The following is a 19,800-nucleotide window of genomic DNA, read 5'->3' on the forward strand; positions in this document are numbered from 1 at the left end:
TATTATTATTATTATTATTATTAAAAATCTATTTTGAAAAACATACACCATTGCATAGAAAAACATAAACAGCTACATAGGAAAATTAGATATCTCAGGAACAGGAAAATCTTATGGCTACTCGCAAGAAAGCATGAATGAGGCATTTACACAAGAAGAACTGAGTAACAGCCACAAATCAAAGCTGAAAGCCTTATCTTATGAATAACAGAAGCTTCCCTCTTGCTCAATGCGAGGCTGCAGCTGGATGTATATTCCAAAATCAAGTATACTTTTGGATACCCAACCCTGTGCGTCTGGTTAATCAGAGTAATAAGGAAAGGACATTTATTATTTCCAGGCATAGTGAAATATTTCCACTGGGGTTGGCAGTTATCTATGGACTGAAATCCCCTTACAACAGCACAAGCTTAAGAATTGTTCATTTAAATGGGATTCTTATTTAACACCCTTATTTCAAAGCGGGATGGACCCAAAGAAGTCAGAGCAAAAGAAAAGCAGGCAACAGTTTGAACCAGTATGCAGGATTTTTTACAGGATACCATTAGTGAGATATACAAATAATGAGAACATGAGATGGAAGAGGCTGAATTTCAAAGAAGCAGCACACCTATAAGAATGCAGGTCCAAAAGATGGTTCAGGGAACTTCCTTGTGCAGAGAAAGACTCTGAAGTCTCCTCTCAGCAAGTCACTTGAAATTTAGGAGACATTTGGAAACTGCTGATACAGCATGATATGATGGGAATTAAAGGTAAGCTTGAGGCTCATGTAGCAGCACATATATTCATATAAGAGGCTCTTCAGATTCCAGTGTAGTCACTTCAGCTGCAGAGCTGAAAAGCTGCAAAAGACAGTCGAACTAAGACAGATGAACTAAGGAATAAAGAAATTCTGCTGCATTAGAACTCAAGACTCAGTAGCTGCTGACCAGCTACTCTATGCCACTGATACGGCATATATTGCCATCTGACTGGAGAGAGTTTATACTGAAAACCACTAAGAGTGCCCCACTGTTTAATTTATAGATTTTTAGATTTCCCATTGCACACCTACAGGGTTTAACTCATTAGCCTTCCTTACTCATGACAAAAGACCACCCTTTGCTTGGCAATAAATTGTTTTACAAGTCTAGCCTGTTGCTCTCCCATCTACTTGCTTGCCATCTGGAATCCCATTAATAAATTTTCTCAGTGAAACTCTTCACAGATGAAGCCGTTACAATAGGTATGTAGTTTCATCAGTGGCAAACAATGGGAAGCAAATTGTTCAGATACCCCAAAACAAACTGCAGTCTGCAAGACTACAAAGTCTACTTACGAAAAAAGCTTCAAAGCAACAAAGTTGTAAAACATCCTTGGCTCATACTGCCTATTCAATTGAAATGTACAAAGAATTTTTTTCCACCATAGGAAAGGAAAGGTCCCCTGTGCAAGCACCAGTCGTTTCCAACTCTGGGGTGACGTCGCATCACAACGTTTTCACGGCAGACTTTTTACGGGGTGGTTTGCCATTGCCTTCCACAGTCATCTACACTTTCCCCCCAGCAAGCTGGGTACTCGTTTTACCAAACTCGGAAGGATGGAAGGCTGAGTCAACCTTGAATCCAGCTACCTAAATCCAACTTCTGCCGGAATCGAACTCAGGTCGTGAGCAGAGAGTTCAGACCGCAGTACTGCAGCTTTACCACTCTGAGCCACGGGGTCTCATAACTGTACCTTATACCATCATTTGTTGGCATTACTCTTAAAGTACATTCCATTTACAAAGTATACTAGAAATTCTTTAATTATAACATGTTGTCTTTAAGACCAACTTAGTTTTATTTAGAACGTAAGCTTTCGTGTGCTCTCTAAGCACACATCATCAGACGAGGAATCCGGCACGTTCTAAATAAAACTAAGTTGGTCTTAAAGGTGCTACTTGACTCCTATTTGGTTCTATCAACATGTCTTATTCAGTTGGAGTATTTTTAATACATTTGATTATTAATACTTATGAAAGCACTACCTTAAGCACAGAATTCTAACTCTCTGACAACTATCAAAAATATTAAGACATTTCCGGAGTCTAAAAAGTTGTCCCCTTCTCTATCTTTCTGCTTAACTGCACAAAAGTGGTGGCGGAAAATAAAACATCTGATAGGAGGTGAAATGGCAAGGGATTTTTTGGAACATCAGTGTAAGAAGGAGTCAGCTATAACACAGTAAGAGCCAAGAAGACAAGTTCTTACCTTTTTACCAACTAGAAGGTAAATATAAAATTAGTTTATGTAGTCACAGTATTGCAATAGTTTAGGATATCCATGGAAAGCCTCACTTTGAAGACCACAACCACTCACAAGCAAACCTTTCCTGTAGTCCTCAAGATTAATAAACCTGTGCACTAGCCAGCGAGCAACAGAACTTGTCGAACGTGTTGATATAGAGAAGTGTAAATGCTCTATTATCTGGAGAGGAAAAATCTATTTTTCCCACTTCAGTTACACTATTTTTAAAATTAAAAAATCCAGTACTATTAAAATTCTCTTCCTCTTTGTTCTTTAACAGACTTCCTCAGGAGCTGGTCACCTCTCCTTCTTTTGAGGTTTTTAAACAAAGGCTAGGTGGCCATCTGACAGCAATGATGATTCTGTGAACTTAGGCAGATCACGAGAGGGAAGACAGGAAGGGTTGCATCAGTGCTTAGTCCTCATGGTCCTTTCTTACACACCCAAGGAAAATGTTGTTTGCCACTTTGGGGTCAGGCATTAATTTTTCTCCAGGTTAGTTTTGCCAGGGATTCTGGAGCTGGTTTTTGGGGGGGGAGGGGGGGTGGCCATCTTCTGCATGTGGAGCAGATGTCACTGGGGGTGTGAGGGAAGGTATCTGTGAATTTCCTGCAGGGAGTTGGACTAGATCAGGGGTGGGAAACCTTTTTTCTGCCAAGGGCCATATGGATATTTATAACATCATTCACGGGCCATAAAAAATTATCAACTTAAAAAACAGTGCTCTACTGAGGGAGAATGATTCAGGCCAGCAAAATTAATGCAAATAATTGTTTTTCTATTTGACGTCATGCGGGGAGAGCCTAATCTGACAAATCCACACCTGGCCCGCCGCCCTAAGCAAATGCATAGGTCCAGGGCTTTTTTGTAGAAAAAGCCCAGCAGAACTCAGTAGCATATTAGAACACATCCCCTAATGTTAGCATATTAGGCCACACCCTCTGGGATAATCAAGTGCAAACTGAACAGTGACAGTAACTTTTCCAGGCCCTGCAACAATTCTGGCCAGCCAGCCAGGCCCCAGGGAGGCTGCCGCAAAGTACACCAGGGCCTTGTGATCCCTGCCTGGCCCTGGGGAGGCTGCCACATGGCAATCTATGTATCTGTCCAGCAATCCCCAAGGGCCACACCAAGTTCCCCACCCCTGGACTAGATGTTCCTGGAGGTCCCTGCAAATTCTATGATTCTAAGGTGCCACTGGACTCAAATTTTGTTTTGATATTGTATGTGAACAAGCCCTTTGTTTAAACAATGCATGTGTATTTTTATTCCATACAGCAAAACATATTTTTATGTAAAATGATACATAAGCTTTATATTTTAACTGAGCAACATCATAAAATATCATTGCTAAAAAACTTAGGTACCACAGGGAAATTTCTGAGCACCATGACAACCTGGTGTCTGGGTTTTTTGAATCTCTGGCTTGCAGTGGGGACTTGGAATTAACTTACATGTTATTCTTTGAGATGTTCTAGGGACATGTACATGCATCTCACTAAATGTTTAAAATACACAAGCATGAAAAAATGTATTATTAAAATATATATCTGTTCACACCATACATCTTTTATACTCTTTTTAGTTGAACTTTTGTCTTGTACAATGGCAATTATTTGACTGTTTCAACTGGAAGCAGATTTAAGCAGGGGTTTTTTTGTAGCAGGAACTCCTTTGCATATTAGGCCACACCCTCCTGATCTAGACAATCCTCCTGGAGCTTACAGTAGGCCCTGTACAAAGAGCCCTGCAAGCTCCAGGAGGATTGGCTACATCAGGAGGATGTGGCCTAATATGCAAAGGAGTTCCTGCTATAAAAAAGCCCTGGATTTAAGGAACAAAAGCTACCTAAAATGTTTAAAATGTGGTGCAGACCAATTCTTTGCTAGCATTGCTAAGAACTTAGAAATGCTTCTACCAGAGCTCTGGCAAATTTACAGTATTATGTGACAGCAGACTAGCCTAGTAGTGAAAAATGCAAGACTAGTTTTGAAAACAAAAAGCAAGTAACTGGGAAAAAATTAAACAAAAATAAACATATACCAGCAAGCAAAAGTACAGCAAGAGTCCCCAACCTTTACGAATCTGCAGGCACATTTGGAACTCTGACATGGCATAACGGGCACAGCAAAAAAGCTGTATCAGGAGGTGAAGCCAATCACAAAATGATCACCACAGTTTAACTTAACATATTGCAGCTCTTTATGCTGTGGTAGCAGCTATTATCAAAGCAACATTTTAAAAAATCTGGACAGTCAATCGAATTTCCAATAATCAGAAACCTTGCTGGATAAAATCACTACCTGGCCAAACCCGCTTGGCAGGCACCAGTATTGGTGGGCACTGTGGCATCCCTCGGCACCACAATGGGGACCCCTGGTGCAGAGGAACTAAGGACAAAAAAAGAAAACAGGACTGCTGAAAGTGCTCCTATGACAGACAGGTTAGGCTCCACCTCTCCCTAAGAGCAACCAATAGTAGGCGATGGAATGTTGGTGAGAAGGACAGTTCAGCATGTGTTAGCTGAGATAGGATCAAGGCTAGCTGAGGAGCGGTGATGTAATGTAACAGCAACCTGCCGGACTGAAAGTTAACCTGTAACAAAGAATCCTAAATGCCTGAATAAGGCTATGGGATCAAAAGTTCAACTGCCAAGAAACTCTGTAATCTCCACCAGCTTGCAATGTGAAGCACCTCTGCCCCACCCAAGGACTAATAAGAATAGTAACTGTCTTATTTCATCCTGCCAGTGTTACTACTTGGTTTACCTACACAGCCCTTATCATCTTCAAGGACAGAGCTGCAAAAGTAGTAATTAGCTTCTCATGAAAATCTGCAGGCCCACAGGCAGGGAGGGGGGATCAACAGTGATGAGGTAATTTTTTAGAGGGTTCCAGCAAGAAATGTTATCACCTGATGCCAGCTGGCCAAAACACTATGACCAATTTCGCACTAGAGCTTTAATCCTGGTTTAACTCTGTCCCCAAACTGACTTTCTACACTAAAACCATAGAATCATAAAGTTGGTTTCTCTGATTTTAGTGCAGAAAGTCAGTTTGGGGATAGAGTTAAACCAGGATTAAAGCTCTAGTGCGAAATTGGTCTATAATTGACCTAAAGGCCAGAAAAAGGAGGCTAGCTTGGATTCTGATAGACTGAAGGCCTGAACGATGATAAGCTTTTATTGCGACAGACAGCAATGTACATAACGCTTAAGCTGTAGACTGTGATTCTTGGACTTAAGGTCTGTGCCATCTAGGATTCCCAATCCCCTGGTTCCAACGGGGGAACCCCAGTTTTCCAGGCTCTATCCCACCCCGCTGGCTGGCAGGAGAAGCCCCTTTAGACCTCCGCAGGCTTAGAAACCTGTAAACACCCTGTATTTTAAAATGTGTGTGTGTGTGCCTTTAAATTTGAGCAGGGAGTGAAAGCTGCATTTGGAGGGGCCAGCAGCAGAGCTGTGTGTGTACCAGAGTGTACAATCCCTTTGCTTGCTTTTGTATCAGACATTTCTGTATAGGAACCAGTCAGTGAGAGAGAGAGAGAGAAAGACAGACAGCGAGAGAGAGCAGTCTCTGTGCTTGTTTTGGATTCCTTTCAGATATATTTGTATAAAAAGGTAGTCCCCTGTGCAAGAACCAGTTGTTTTCGACTCTGGGGTGACGTCGCTTTCACATTTTCACGGCAGACTTTTTACGGGGTGGCTTGCCATTGCCTTCCCCAGTCATCTACACTTCCCCCCCACCCCAGCAAGCTGGGTACTCATTTTACCGACCTCAGAAGGATGGAAGGTTGAGTCAACCTGGAGCCAGCTACCTGAAGCAGCTTCCGCCGGGATCAAACTCAGGTCGTGAGCAGAGGGCTCTGACTGCAGTACTGCAGCTTTACCACTGCACCACGGGGCTCTCTTTGTATAGTAATGTGTTTATAGGATGGAGGAAAACTCCATCTCTCTCTCTGTTCATTTGCCTGTGTTAGTTTGAAGACTTTGGTTGGAAATACAGCAGCTCCTGTGCATAAAGCCCCAGTGAGATCACAAAAGTGTGTGCTTACAAACTCTGTTTATTTTGGCTGCTTTTTAGTGCCGGTTCACTTTCATTTACTGGAACTGCAGCTGCTGTTTGGGGCAAGGAAATGAAGGCTATTCAGGGAAATTGCACCGCTGTGTTTTTATTTATTTTAGGGAATGGAAGGACTCCTGACTCCACCCCCAAAGTCCTCAGGTATTTTCTGAGTTGGACTTGGCCATCTAATGCAGGTCTTGAAAACATGTTAGATGGTCAAGTTAGCTTTCTTGTTTTCCTGCTGTGTGATTGAGTGTTGTGTTGCCTGTAGACAGAAATTAAATAAAACTTTATATACATTTTTAAATTTAAAAAAATAAGTAAAGTTCAGCTTTAGAATCCCATGTTGTGTTCAAATCACAAATGAAAATCAAGTCCTTGTTTGTTTAACTCCATGGGCTGTGTATGTATGGTCTCGACAAAAGAAACACACACAAACTGAAATATCTGTATTTGTGTGTATTAGAATATGAGTCAACATTGAGAAGCAGTAATTAACAGAATCCTAAGGAGAGTACTCCTATGTAAACCTATTCACTGCAATGGGCTTCGACTGGAGTAACTCTCTTTAGGATTCCACTGTGAGTCACAGTCTGCAACAGCTCTGTGCAATGCCTGAGTGAGGAGTAATTCAAATGCCATTATTACGCATTTATTACAAATTACATAACCAGATTACACAAGTAAATTATCATAAACTTTAGAGAAGAAAAAGGCAATTATCCACAATTATTAACAATCAATTGCTGGAGCTTCATGACAGCTAGAAAATATCTAGCCATTTGCTTAATCATTTAAGGGTTCCAAGTCAAATAGAAGACATAAAACTAACTGATTATCAAGAGTAGCTTTTAAACTGGAGAGCCAGTTTGGTGTAGCGGTTAAGTGTGCGGACTCTTAAATGGGAGAACCGGGTTTGATTCCCCACTCCTCCACTTGCACCTGCTGGAATGGCCTTGGGTCAGCCATAGCCCTGGCAGAGGTTGTCCTTGAAAGGGCAGCTGCTGTGAGAGCCCTCTCCAGCCCCACCCACCTCACAGGGTGTCTGTTGTGGGGGAGGAAGGTAAAGGAGATTGTGAGCCGCTCTGAGACTCTTCAGAGTGGAGGGCGGGATATAAATCCAATATCATCTTCTTCTTCTTGTGTAGAAGAGGATTAATAAAAGAGTTCTCTAGTATAAAAAGAATGAGGGTTGATTGTTAAGGGGACTGGGTTACGCTGTCTGGTTGGGGTCCTTGAGAAGACAGATCTTGTACATGAAAGGATCAGGGCTCCCTACATATTTTAAAAGATACAAGATGGGGGGTGAACTGTGACTACCTGCCCTATAACCCTGAACTTGTGTGAGAGATTGAGGTGGGTAGTAGGGTCTCTGAGTGGGAAAGTGCATAGAATCATAGTTAGAATGGACCTCCAGGGTCATTTAGTCAACCCCCCTGCACAATGCAGGAAAATCACAAGCACCTCTCCCCCTAAGTTCACAGAATTAGCACTGCAGTCAGATGGCCATCTAGCCTCCAAAAAAGGAGAGCCCATCACCTCCTGAGGAAGCCTGTTTCAATGAGGAACCGCTTGATCTGTCAGGAAGTTCTTCCTAATATTTCGCTGAAAAGTCTGTTGATTTAATTTCAACCCATTGGTTCTAGTCTGACCTTCTGGGGCCATAGAAAACAACGCAGCGCCGTCGTCTATATCCCATGCTGGCTGGGGCTGATGGGAGTTGTAGGCAAAAAACATCTGGAGAGCTACCGTTGGCCACCCCTGGCTACACGACAGCCTTTCAAGTACTTCATATCACCTCTCAGTCATCTCCTATCCAGGCTAAACATACCCAGCTCCTTCAATCTTTCCTCATAGGACTTGGTCTCCAGACCTCTGGACATGTTCCAGTTTGCCCATAGCCTTCTTAAATTGGCTTCTTAAAGGCATCATAGCTTCTTCCCCAGGTTTTATAAATAAAAAACATTTACAAACGAGCCCTTTATCATGTAACTACAACAGAGAAACCTGAGAACAAAGTTAGACCAACACGGCTACCCACCTGCACCTATCTTCAGAGAAACCTGAGCTGACAGATATTCCAGTAAGATGGATATTTCACATACATTTTAAAAACTTAGATATACAACTGCAACACACAGCATATATAAATTTCTGAAGCGATAATCTGTTCTGACAGCAAGCCTGCAATGCTGATTGCAATCTTGTAAATCACTTACTGCTACTAAGCATCCGGCATGTATCCTGTTTAATTAAACAATGTAGGTGATAACGTATCACCAAGGAAGCATAACTGTTAAGTATATAATGTGCGTAGCAAAAGCCACCCACAAGTGACGCAGTCAACTCTGTCAATACCAAACTCTTTTTTTAAAAAAAAAATAGTACCTCAGCTAACACATAAGGAAATAACTGCTGTTACAATTTATTACATCCACACCCTAACAATCTGGGAAATCAAGTGTGGAGAGTAAGGTGTTCCTTTTCACCTTTGGCCCCATCCAAACTGGAATTAATGACAACAAAGAATGCCACTTGCAGTTCTACCTTTTCCATGCAGCCTGACAGATTAATATGAGCAAGGACTCAGCACTTAAACTTATGATATCAGATCATGTTAGCGCAATGACAGGGCATGGCCTGGCCCATATGAATCAGTAGTAAGAGTGCCTGAGGATATGTGCAGCTTTTTCTTTACCAGTGAATGGACACATCCCAGCTTGGAAGACTCAACACGTTACTGGACAGAAGGTCCTCTTTAGCAAATGACAAGATGGTGAGTATAGAATGAACTTTGAAACAGACTGGCAGCTGTTTCAAAATGGGCAATGCGTGTTCCCAGTAGCTAGCCCCTCACAGCAATTGAGCTTCAGCATTTTGGACGTGTTATAGTTTCCCAGCTGTCTTCAGGGGAAGCCTCACATGAAGCACACTGCAGTAATCCAACAATATGCGTGCATGCCAGAGGTTTTTTTTGTAGCAGGAACTCCTTTCCATATTAGGCTACACCCCCCTGATGTAGCCAATCTTCCAAGACTTTACAGTAGCCCCTGTACTAAGAGCCCTGGAGGATTGGCTACATCAGGGGGGTGTAGCCTAATATGCAAAAGATGCTACAAAAAAAGCCCTGGTGCACACATACATGCATACACACACACAAGTGTGTAGAGTTCCTTCTACAAAAAAAGCCCTGGTGCGCGCACACACACGCATGCATGCACACACACACATATATATGTATGTGTGTGCATTAGAGATAGAGAGAGTGCATGGATGAGAGAACAGAGCCCTGTGGCATTCCACAAGATAAATTCCACCAGTTGAATCTGTATTGGTATGACTGCTCCAGAGTACCCTCCCTATGGTTGGCACCATAGAATACAGCTTACCCGGGAGACCTAAAAGCACAAGAAGCCATGATTAGAACAACAGCTGAGGAAAAGTCACAATGAGCCCAACATGGAAACCTGATCTGTGGTGGAAACGGTAGCAAAGGAGCATTAATTCTCTGCCACTATTTTGTTTATGAAGATCTGCCTAACTAGGCTGTTTCAGATGGTCAGAGGCGTGTTTGTGTAAAACCTTCGCAGTTCATGGATTCATGACTCACTTACTCACAGCCCATTATTTGATCACATGTCACAGCCCATTTTTATTCCTATTGTGCCATTATCAATATCATAACATCATTTAATTTTGTGGGGGATCTGTTTGGGTGGGGGGTTTTAGCTACTAGGAAGCAGGCAGATCCTGCCTCTCAATATTCACAGTAATCCCAGGAACAGAGATTCTGCAAACGTCAATGTATATTCTGGCTATTAAGAGAGAACAGGAGAATGCTCTATGTGACCATTTTGCTAGACACTTTGCAGATAAAATTTGTTGCATCCCATGTGATATAGAACCCACATTAATAATTAGACATGTTCCTGAGGTTTGGAACTGTCTCAGTTAATTCATCCTGAAGACATTGAAAGAATCTTTGGAGCTGTGAGGCCTAAAATCTCCGCACTGGATCCCTTATGGTTACCAACATCTGCAAGTAGGGTCCGATAAGCTGGCGACAGTCCATTATAAGGAGGTGTAAAGTACCACCAAGGGGTGACTCCAGGCTTGGAGGTCCCCAGGAAGAGAGTTCCCAGGAACTCCTCTCCTGCTCTGCCCACCACTGTGGCCTCTGTTCATACCCTTCTTCCCTTCCACCCAGAAGCATGCTTTGTACTTGCCTGGGTATCCTTCCCCATCTGCTCTCATGCCCTCTCATCACCCATGCTCATAGTTGCTTGCAGTTTTTTTCCAGGCGGCACTGAGCAGTGTGTGTGCATTTGGGAGCATGGGCAATGGGGCACTAGCAACTGAATGGAGGGGTCAGTGCCAGCATGCTCAGTGCGAATGTGATGTTTTCCAGATGTCTGATGGAGCAGTCAAACTGAGCTGAGCATTCATGAAATGTGAAAACTTTGAACTTTTAGACACCTGGTTTCCAGCTGTGAGTGTACTAAGGAACTTCCTTCTCTTTTAATAATGTGTTTGTGCAGGTCTCTTTTTTTGTAATAGGAACTCCTTTACATATTAGGCCACACCCCCTGATGTAGCCAATCCTCCAAGACCTTACAAGGCTCTTAGTACAGGGCCTACTGCAAGCTACATCAGGAGGATACAGCCTAATATGTAAAGGAGTTCCTGCTACAAAAAAAGCCCTGTGTTTGTGTAAAGTGCCATCAAGTTGCAGCTGACTTTTGGCAACCCCAGCTAGTAGTCTTTCAGAACAAGTGGAAAGCAGAGGTGGTTTTCCATTGCCTTCCTCTGTGGAGTCTTCCTTGGTGGTCTCCTTTCAAGTACTGAACCTGCTTAGTTTCTGAGATCTGACAAAACGGGGCTATATCACCTTATCTTCCCTCCAGTTTGGTGTAGTGGTTAAGTGTGTGGACTCTTATCCAGGAGAACCAGGTTTGATTCCCCACTCCTCCACTTGCAGCTGCTGGAATGGCCTTGGGTCAGCCATAGCTATCACAGGAGTTGTCCTTGAAAGGGGAGCTGCTGTGAGAGCCCTCTCAGTCCCACCCACCTCATGGGGTGTCTGTTGTGGGGAAAGATGATATGAGATTGTAAGTCGCTCTGAGTCTCTGATTCAGAGACAAGGGCAGGTTATAAATCTGCAGTCGTCTTCTTCAGTGGACCCTGTCGGAAGCCCTGTGCCCTGGCAGCTGCCTCACCCCAGGGTATATTGATGCCAACCATGGTACCACTAGTACTTAAAGTGGCTATAGTTTTTTTTTTTTTTTAAATAGTGGTCTATCTGTAGTCTAGGCCCTGACAAAAGTTCTTCAGCTTCAGGCACCACCTTGAAAATTTAGGAGCCAGACTTATTTTTTCAGCCTCCAGGGTTTCAGATTTTAATGGCGATACTTTCTAATTATTGCTATCATAAAAGCTAATCCACAGTTGCCTGCATTTTCAAACCTGTTACAAAAGTGTTGCAGCATATAAATAAATATGGGTTGGCTCAGTAGTTCTGCTGTGTGAATGACAGAGCCTGACAAAGCAAGCTATTCCTCCCCAAGAGAGGAGCCTCAGCCAATGGAGAAAATAGAGGTTTTGTTCTGTAGCTCCTGTGCAATTGAGCAAGCCTTGCAAAGCAAGCTGTGATGCAGAAGGAAGCAAGAGAGAGGGAGAAGGAAGCAGATGACAGTCACTCAGGGGCCTGATAGGAGCCCTCCGCGGACCTGATTCAGCCCCCAAACTGCACGTTTGACACCCCTGCAATAGATGGCTTTTTCTGCTGATGCTTCCCACCAATGTTATGTCCTCTTCCAGGAGTTAAGAATGTCCATAACCCAGAGAACCTCCTTGAATGGTTTAAAGACCAACCAGTAGGCCACTGATTTAGACTGAGGGGTTATTAGGCTGAGGATGCTGAACCGCTGGTGAAAAACTCTTCACCTATTTAATGTTTTAATGACTTTGGATCTATTAACATTGGGTTTTAAATTGTTTCGTGAAACACCCTGAGAAATAGAAATAATTATAAGAATAAAAACACGGATCAGACCAGTGGTCCATCTAGTCCAGTACCTTGTCTCACAAGAGCAGCCAACCACTTTTCCTAGAGAGCCAACAACCTGGAGGCCATCTAGGCCTTCCCCTGATCCTACTTCCTGGTTACTAGCTTACAAAATGTTATTGTCTCTAAATGGGACAGTTCCCTTTTGCCACCATGACTAAAAGTCCCTGATAGACGTACCCTTCATGAGTCTGCCTCATCCCCTTTTAATGCCACAAAGATTTTCATCACTCTCTCTGTAATATTTCCTTTTGTCTGCCCGGAATCTTCCTTAGATGCCTTTGGGTTCTAATATTTTGGGAGAGGAAGAAAAAGTTCTTTGCCTGCTCTCTTTACCCCATGCATAATTTTATAAACCTCTTTTATTTCCCCTCTCGTCTCTTTTCAAAACCGAACAGTACCACACTAATCAACCATTAGAACATAACATAAGAGAAGCCATGTTGGATCAGGCCAATGGCCCATCTAGTACAACACTCTGCGTCACACAGGGGCCAAAAAAACCCAGGTGCCATCAGGAGGTCCATCAGTGGGGCCAGGACACTAGAAGCCCTCCCACTGCCCCCCCAAGCACCAAGAATACAGAGCATCACTGCCCCAGACATAAGAGAAGCCATGTTGGATCAGGCCAATGGCCCATTCAGTCCAACACTCTGTGTCACACAGTGGCCAAAAAACCCCAGATGCCATCAGGAGGTCTATCAGTGGAGCCAGGACACTAGAAGCCCTCCCACTCTGACCCCCCACAAGCACCAAGAATACAGAGCATCACTGCCCCAGACATAAGAACATAAGAGAAGCCATGTTGGAACAGGTCAATGGCCCATTCAGTCCAACACTCTGTGTCACAGTGGCCAAAAAACCCCAGGTGCCATCAGGAGGTCCATCAGTGGAGCCAGGACACTAGAAGCCCTCCCACTGTGACCCCCCACAAGCACCAAGAATACAGAGCATCACTCCCCCAGACATAAGAGAAGCCATGTTGGATCAGGTCAATGGCCCATTCAGTCCAACACTCTGTGTCACAGTGGCAAAAAACCCCCAGGTGCCATCAGGAAGTCCATCAGTGGAGCCAGGACACTAGAAGCCCTCCCACTGTGGCCCCCCACAAGCACCAAGAATACAGAGAATCACTGCCCCAGACACAGAGTTTCAATGATAAGCTGTGGCTAATAGCCACTGATGGACCTCTGTTCCAGATGTTTATCCAATCCCCTCTTGAAGCTGCCTATGCTTCAGAAAGGTGCTTCAAACCCCTCATCATCTCGGTTGCCCTCTTCTGTACTATTTCCAGCTCTGCAATGTCGCATTGTCCTCACTCCCCCGGGGTAAGAATCTTTAGGGCTCCAAGCTTTAAATCCACCTATGGGCACTGCACACCTGAAACAGCTTCCCCTTTTAGAACTACACGCATACAGGCGCCCTTAGCCATTTGCTTCTTGTTGCACTATCCTTCGGCCAACTTCACTTTTAAGAAGGTGTTTGCAGGGGACTCTTTCTCCAGGTGAGACTTACCTGGCCTGTGATGCCAGTGATGAGAGCCACTTTCCTGGGATTCATTTCTCCACAGTCCCCTGCTGCGTCCTGCTCACAGTTGGGGCAGGTGTCTTGCTGGGGCTGCTGCTGCTGCTGCGGGTGTGCCATGGGCCCGGGAAAGCCGCTGCCACTGTGGCACCCAGGAAGAGAAAGGAAGGCGGCCAGTGGCTGAGGAGAGGGTGTGTCTCTCTGCAGGTGCTCTGGCAAGCTGCAAGGGAAGGAGGGGAGGGAAGCCCAGCCTGCAAGGTGGTTTTAGGGCCACTGGAGGGACAGTTTTTATAGGGGTCTCTTGTGGGAATGAGTAGGGCACCCCTGGACTGAATGGTCTGCCTGGCTTGGAGAAAAAGCTCTATTATTGCTATGAACGTTGTTGCTTTTCCAGTTTTCCTGCCTCCCCTTCCCGCCTCAGGCTCCCCCCCTGCAGAGATGCTGGTTTCCAGGGACTGCACGGTCCTTCCACCCCGCAACTACCGCCTCCTCCCTCGGGGCTCAAAGCAGAGCTTCGGTCACGCGGCCTTTTTAAAGTCTCGCGCTCAAACGGACGATCCGCGCCTAGCAACGGCCTCGTGGGGGGGGGGGGGGTGGATAAGCAGCGATAACCCGGCAACCCTGACAGGCGGCCGAACCTTGAAACTCAGCGGCACCCGCTTCCCCCAGCCAATCACGAGAGGCGGCGCTTTCCCTCGCCGGGCCTGCCGCTCCCCGCCCCCTTTTGGATTGGAGCGGTAGGCAACCTCCGAGCGAGAGGGCGTGACGACGGCGACGGTGATTGGGTGAGGGCGGCGAGCAGGGGCGGGTCTTCGTCCCCAGCCGGTTTCGCTAATGGGTATGGCTTTAGAAAAAGGGCCGAGCGCAGAACTTCCTGGTAGAAGGCTGACATGGAGAAGGGGAAGTGGGAGCATGCGCGTTGGCGGCGCGTCTGAAGAGAATCTGACGGGGGGGTGGGGCGCGAACCAGTGTGGAATAGCCTGTAGAACAAAGCAAGCATCAAGTTGTACCTTTAAGACCAACAAAGTTTTATTCAGAATGTAAAGTTTCGTGCGCTAGAAGCACACTTCATCAGACAATAGGATAGAATTGCAAGCAGTCCTAAATATAGAGAAAGTGGACAATGAGTTAGCATGCAGAGTCATGGAAATGTTTTTAGCAGATTAAAAGAGTCACAAGTTGGGGTCTGGTGACTGTTAGTTTGTGTTGACAGGGCTGAAACAACAACAAAGGCAATATAAGTCAGAATAGCAGAGTGATGGCTATGTGTGAAGTGCAATAAATAATTGTCTGTTGTAATGTTAGCTCTGGATTAAAATTAGGCTATTCGTTTAAATTAGTTAAAATGGGGGCTTAATTACTTGCCTTGAAAGCCCCCCTTGCTGGGGTTGCCCTAAGTTGGTACTTGGGGACCACCAAGGAAGTCTGCAGAGGAAGGCAATGGCAAACCACCTTTGCTTAGATCCAGGTGGGTTCTACCGTCTGAAGCGGTAGAACAAAGCAAGAGTTGAGTTGCATCTTTAAGACCAACAAAGTTTTATTCAGAATGTAATAAGTTTCATTCAGAATGTCTTCATGTGCTAGAAGACAAAAGTATGGATATATGAATTAAAAACTAATAAGTTACAAGGTCCGGATGGCATACATTTAAGAGTTCTGAAAGAACTCAAAGTTCATTGAAATCTGCCTCCGTTCCTGAGGACTGGAAGGTAGCAAACGTCACCCCCATCTTTAAAAAGGATTCCAGAGGAGATCCGGGAAATTACAGGCTCCCAACTCCAAATCATTTATGAACAAGTTAAAGAGCATGGGATCCAGTACTGAGCCCTGCGGCACCCCACTGCTTACCGCCTTCCACTGCGAAACTGCCCATTTATACTCACTAAAAAAACCTGAGCTAGCTTACACTAACTCAACTTAGAGGGAACACTGGTTAACTGAGAGGTTAATCTCCTCTCCATGCTAAACATACCCAGCTCTTTCAAGCTTCCCTCATAAAACTTGGTCTCCAGACCCCTCACCATCTTTGTTGCCCTCCTCTGCACACCTTCCAGCTTGTCTATATCCTTCTTAAATTGTGGTGCCCAAAACTGAACACAATACTCTAGGTGAGGTCTAATCCGAGCAAAATAAAGCAATACCATCACTTTGTTCAACACTAGACTTCTGCTGATACAGCCCAAAATCGCATTTGCCTTTTTAACTACCGCATCATACTACTGACTCATGTTCGGTGTATGGATTCTTGCAAAAACAGCACAGAAGAGAAGATTAAAGCCCCTCCTCTCCCCAGGTAGCACTCCAGAGCAGAACTGAGGCCCCATACCCTTTTGCCTTTGCTCCCACTCCAGTCAATACTTTGGCTGCAGCATTCTGTACCAACTGTAGCTTTTGTAGAATCTTCAAGGGCAGCCCCATGTACACCACACTGCAGTAGTCTAATCTATATGTTACCATAGCATGCATCATAGTGGGAACATCTGCTGAAAGGCACTCCTGACCATCTTTGCTACCTGTTTATCCAGCAAGAGGCCTAGGTCCAATGGCATCCCAAGCCATTAATGTTCTTTAGGGGAATAGCAGCCTCATTTAGAACAGGGAGAAACCCATTTTCTGGGTTTCACCTACTAGCATCACCTCCATTTTGTCAGGATTCAGTTTCAGCTTGTTAGCCCTCATCTACTTCCAAACTGCCTCTGGGCACCTGTTCAGAGTTGCCACAGTGTCCCTGGCCTCAGCTGGTAGCATGAGATAAAACTGAGTGTCATCTGCGCATTGGTGCCAACTCAGCCCACATCTCCAAGTGACCTCTCCCAGCTGGTTTACATAGACGTTGAAAAGCACTGGGGACAAAATGGAATCTTGAGGAACCCTGTAGGCCAGAGGTCAAGGGGCAGAGCAGCAGTCCCCCAGCCCCACACTCTGTAGCCTATCCTCAAGGTGGAACTGGAACCACAGCAGAACAGTGGCTCCCAGTCTGGAAAAGGAATCCAGAAGGATGCCATGATTGATGGCACTGAAAGCCGCCAAGAGCTCCAGAAGAATGAACAGGGTTGCGTTCCCCTTCCATCTACCAGATGGTTGCCCAAGGCCATTTCAGTCCCATATCCAAGGCCTGAAATAATAGTGGATCCAAAGCATCTGCTTTGTTTAGGAATCCCTAAAGTTGGCCAGCTACTATTTGTTCAGTCACCATGTTCAAGAATGGTACATCTGAGAATGGGTGGTACTTATCCGGCTCTCCTGGATCCAGAATTGATTTTTAGAAGTGAACACACCACTGTCCACTTCAAGGCGGGAACAACCACCCTCTCTCTCAAGGAAGAGTTTCCTGTCTCCCAGATCCATTTTACAGTCTGTGAGAATGAAATGCAGAAGAGAATGAAATGAACTACTCCAGTCTCCATTAAGGAGAAAATTGGTCCCAAACTGGGATACTTTAAGAACTTATTTATTCATCTCAGATGCTTTTACCTGCCTTTCTCTGAACTCCAGGCAGTTTACACAAATGTAAAATCATGTCATAAAATCATCAAAACAGCCAAGGTCAAAGACTAAAACTTTACAGTGACAAAAACCATCAATGCCCTCTACACAGATTTATCTGTCCATGAAAAGCCATCCTAAATAATTCTACCTTACATAGTTTCCTAAAGTTTTACAGAGTGGATACAACCATCCCACAATGTAGGAGCTGCTATAGAAGACAGACACGAACAGACAGAACCTGTTTGGACCTGCCTACAAGAAAAACTTGGTCAGAGGAAGAGAGTTACCACATAAGAACATTCTGGGAGAGGCAATATTGCAAGAATACTGGTCCTAGGCCATGGAGTGCCTAATGGTAAGAACCAGAACCATGAATTAAAATGATTATGGAATGCAGATTAGAGAGGATGAGAATATAGCTCCAGTAGGGTGGGATTAGGGTTGTCAAGTGTGGGTTGGGAAATTCCTAGAGATTTGGGGGTGACATCTGGAGAGGGGCAGGAGCTTAGCAGGGATGTGATGTCATAGAGTTTGCTCTTCAAATCTCCCATTTCCTCCAAAGCAGGGGTGGCCAAACTGTGGCTCAGGAGCCACATGTGGCTCTTTCACACATATTGTGCAGCTCTTGAAGCCCCCATCAACCAGCTTGGAGAAGGCATTTTGCTCTTTCAATCACTTCTCCACACCAAGCCAGCCAGCAGCTTGAAGAATGCATTTAAAGTTAAAGTTGCTTTCTTTCCACTTCTCTCATCTTCCTTCCTTCCTGTTTTGCAGCTCTCAGACATCTGGCGTTCATGTCTCGTGGCTCTCAGACATCTGGCGTTCATGTCTCGTGGCTCTCAGACATCTGGCGTTCATGTCTCGTGGCTCTCAGACATCTGACGTTTATTCTAAGTGGTTCTTATTTTAAGCAAGTTTGGCTCCAGAGGAACTAATGTCTGTGGCTGAGAGATGAATAGTAATTCCGAGGCAACGCCAAGCCCCTTAGGATCCAAGTAGCGATTGTAATTTATAAGGACAAATTGTCATTTATAAGGACAAATATACATTACAAGTCATCATTTTGCCTACTTCTTTAGAAAGTTAACCAATCTGAAGAACAGCCTAACTACATTCATTGCAAGAGCACAGTTCAGTAATGCATTATGAAAATAATCAGGGGTGGAATTCTAGCAGGAACTCCTTTGCCTATTAGGCCACACCCCCTGATGCAGCCAATCCTCCAAGAGCTTACAAGGCTCTTTTTTGTAAGCTCTTGGAGGATTGGCTACATCAGAAATGTGTGGCCTAATAGGCAAAGGAGCTCCTGCTAGAATTCCACCCCTGAAAATAATCAACATAATCTGAAGAACCGCTTCCCCATAATCATATTATAACATCTATTAGTCCCTCACATAGTATTCTTTTTTTCCCCATTCTGCCCTTAAGTGACATTTGCTGTACGTCTCATAAAACCCAGAATGTCTTTAGCTACTGAAACGTTAATTCTTTGCAATTCTCTGGCGCTATGCTAATTTTAAAAATCTCAAATCCCTTGTACAAGAGGCAAATTGCAATTTTGAGTCTAAACTGAGGTATGCAGCTAGTGTTCCAAAGAATGTCTATGGTTTAGTCTAGACATAGTCAAGATGCCTTTCCACCTCCCTCAGTGATAATTAGCATTTGGCAAGATTGTATCAGACTTCCTGTGCAAGCCTTGTAAACGACACGGCTTCTGAAAAAGAAGGCCTCCTAAAATAAACCCATCGCATATTTCATTGTTTAAATATCTCTGATACAGTTTAGGGATAGATGGATTAACTTCTACATTTGCCTCATAGATTATTTTGATTTATGTTTAATTTTTTTGTTTCCTACGTAACTTTAAGTTCGTTTAAAACTCGGTTTCTTGGCTTTGCGTAGCCTACCACACTAAAAAAAACAAAACTGGTAATAGGAAGTGGGCGAGGTACATCTATTTTTTAAAAAGCTACATTTATTAACCGGCATATAAAAATACTTTCTGCAGTTCTGCTCGTTTCATGCAAGATTTTCTTTTATCAGAACCAGGTCCCTACCCACTGCTTTTTCGTTTGGCAGCTGGAGACTTGCTCTCAGAGCTAAAGCAACAGTAGTAGGATTGCCAAGTCCCTAGCTTCTTGGAGCGGGGGGACTTTTGTGCGCGCGCAACATGATGACGTCACCCGGAAATTATGTCATCATGCTGGCAACAGGGTGTGGTGGCCACTCTAGACAATTCCAGGAAAACTCTATGGTGCCTATTGTACCATAGAGTTTTCCCTCCCAAATGGCTAGAGCATCCGAGAAAATATTCAAGAATAAACATTACCATAATCTGATGTACTTTTAACAAAATGTAATAGCGATCTGATCTAGTCAGCCTATTGACAAA

At 44.3% G+C, this 19,800-nt stretch overlaps 1 protein-coding gene across 2 annotated transcripts in view; it reads right to left on the reverse strand.

The window, feature by feature from the left end:
- Window positions 1–14,560, reverse strand: part of GMDS (GDP-mannose 4,6-dehydratase) — a 402,164-nt gene extending 387,604 nt beyond the window's left edge. The window contains exon 1 of one of the 2 annotated variants that reach the window (XM_060244260.1): window positions 13,911–14,560. In XM_060244260.1, the coding sequence (XP_060100243.1) occupies window positions 13,911–14,039 (129 nt within the window). In that variant the 5' untranslated portion in view covers window positions 14,040–14,560. The remainder of the gene's footprint in view (window positions 1–13,910) is intronic. The other variant, XM_060244261.1, reaches the window with a different exon arrangement.
- Between the last annotated feature and the right edge of the window lie 5,240 nt (window positions 14,561–19,800).

This window comes from Heteronotia binoei, chromosome 7 (assembly GCF_032191835.1).
Source record: "Heteronotia binoei isolate CCM8104 ecotype False Entrance Well chromosome 7, APGP_CSIRO_Hbin_v1, whole genome shotgun sequence".
NCBI classification, from domain to species: Eukaryota; Metazoa; Chordata; class Lepidosauria; order Squamata; family Gekkonidae; genus Heteronotia; species Heteronotia binoei.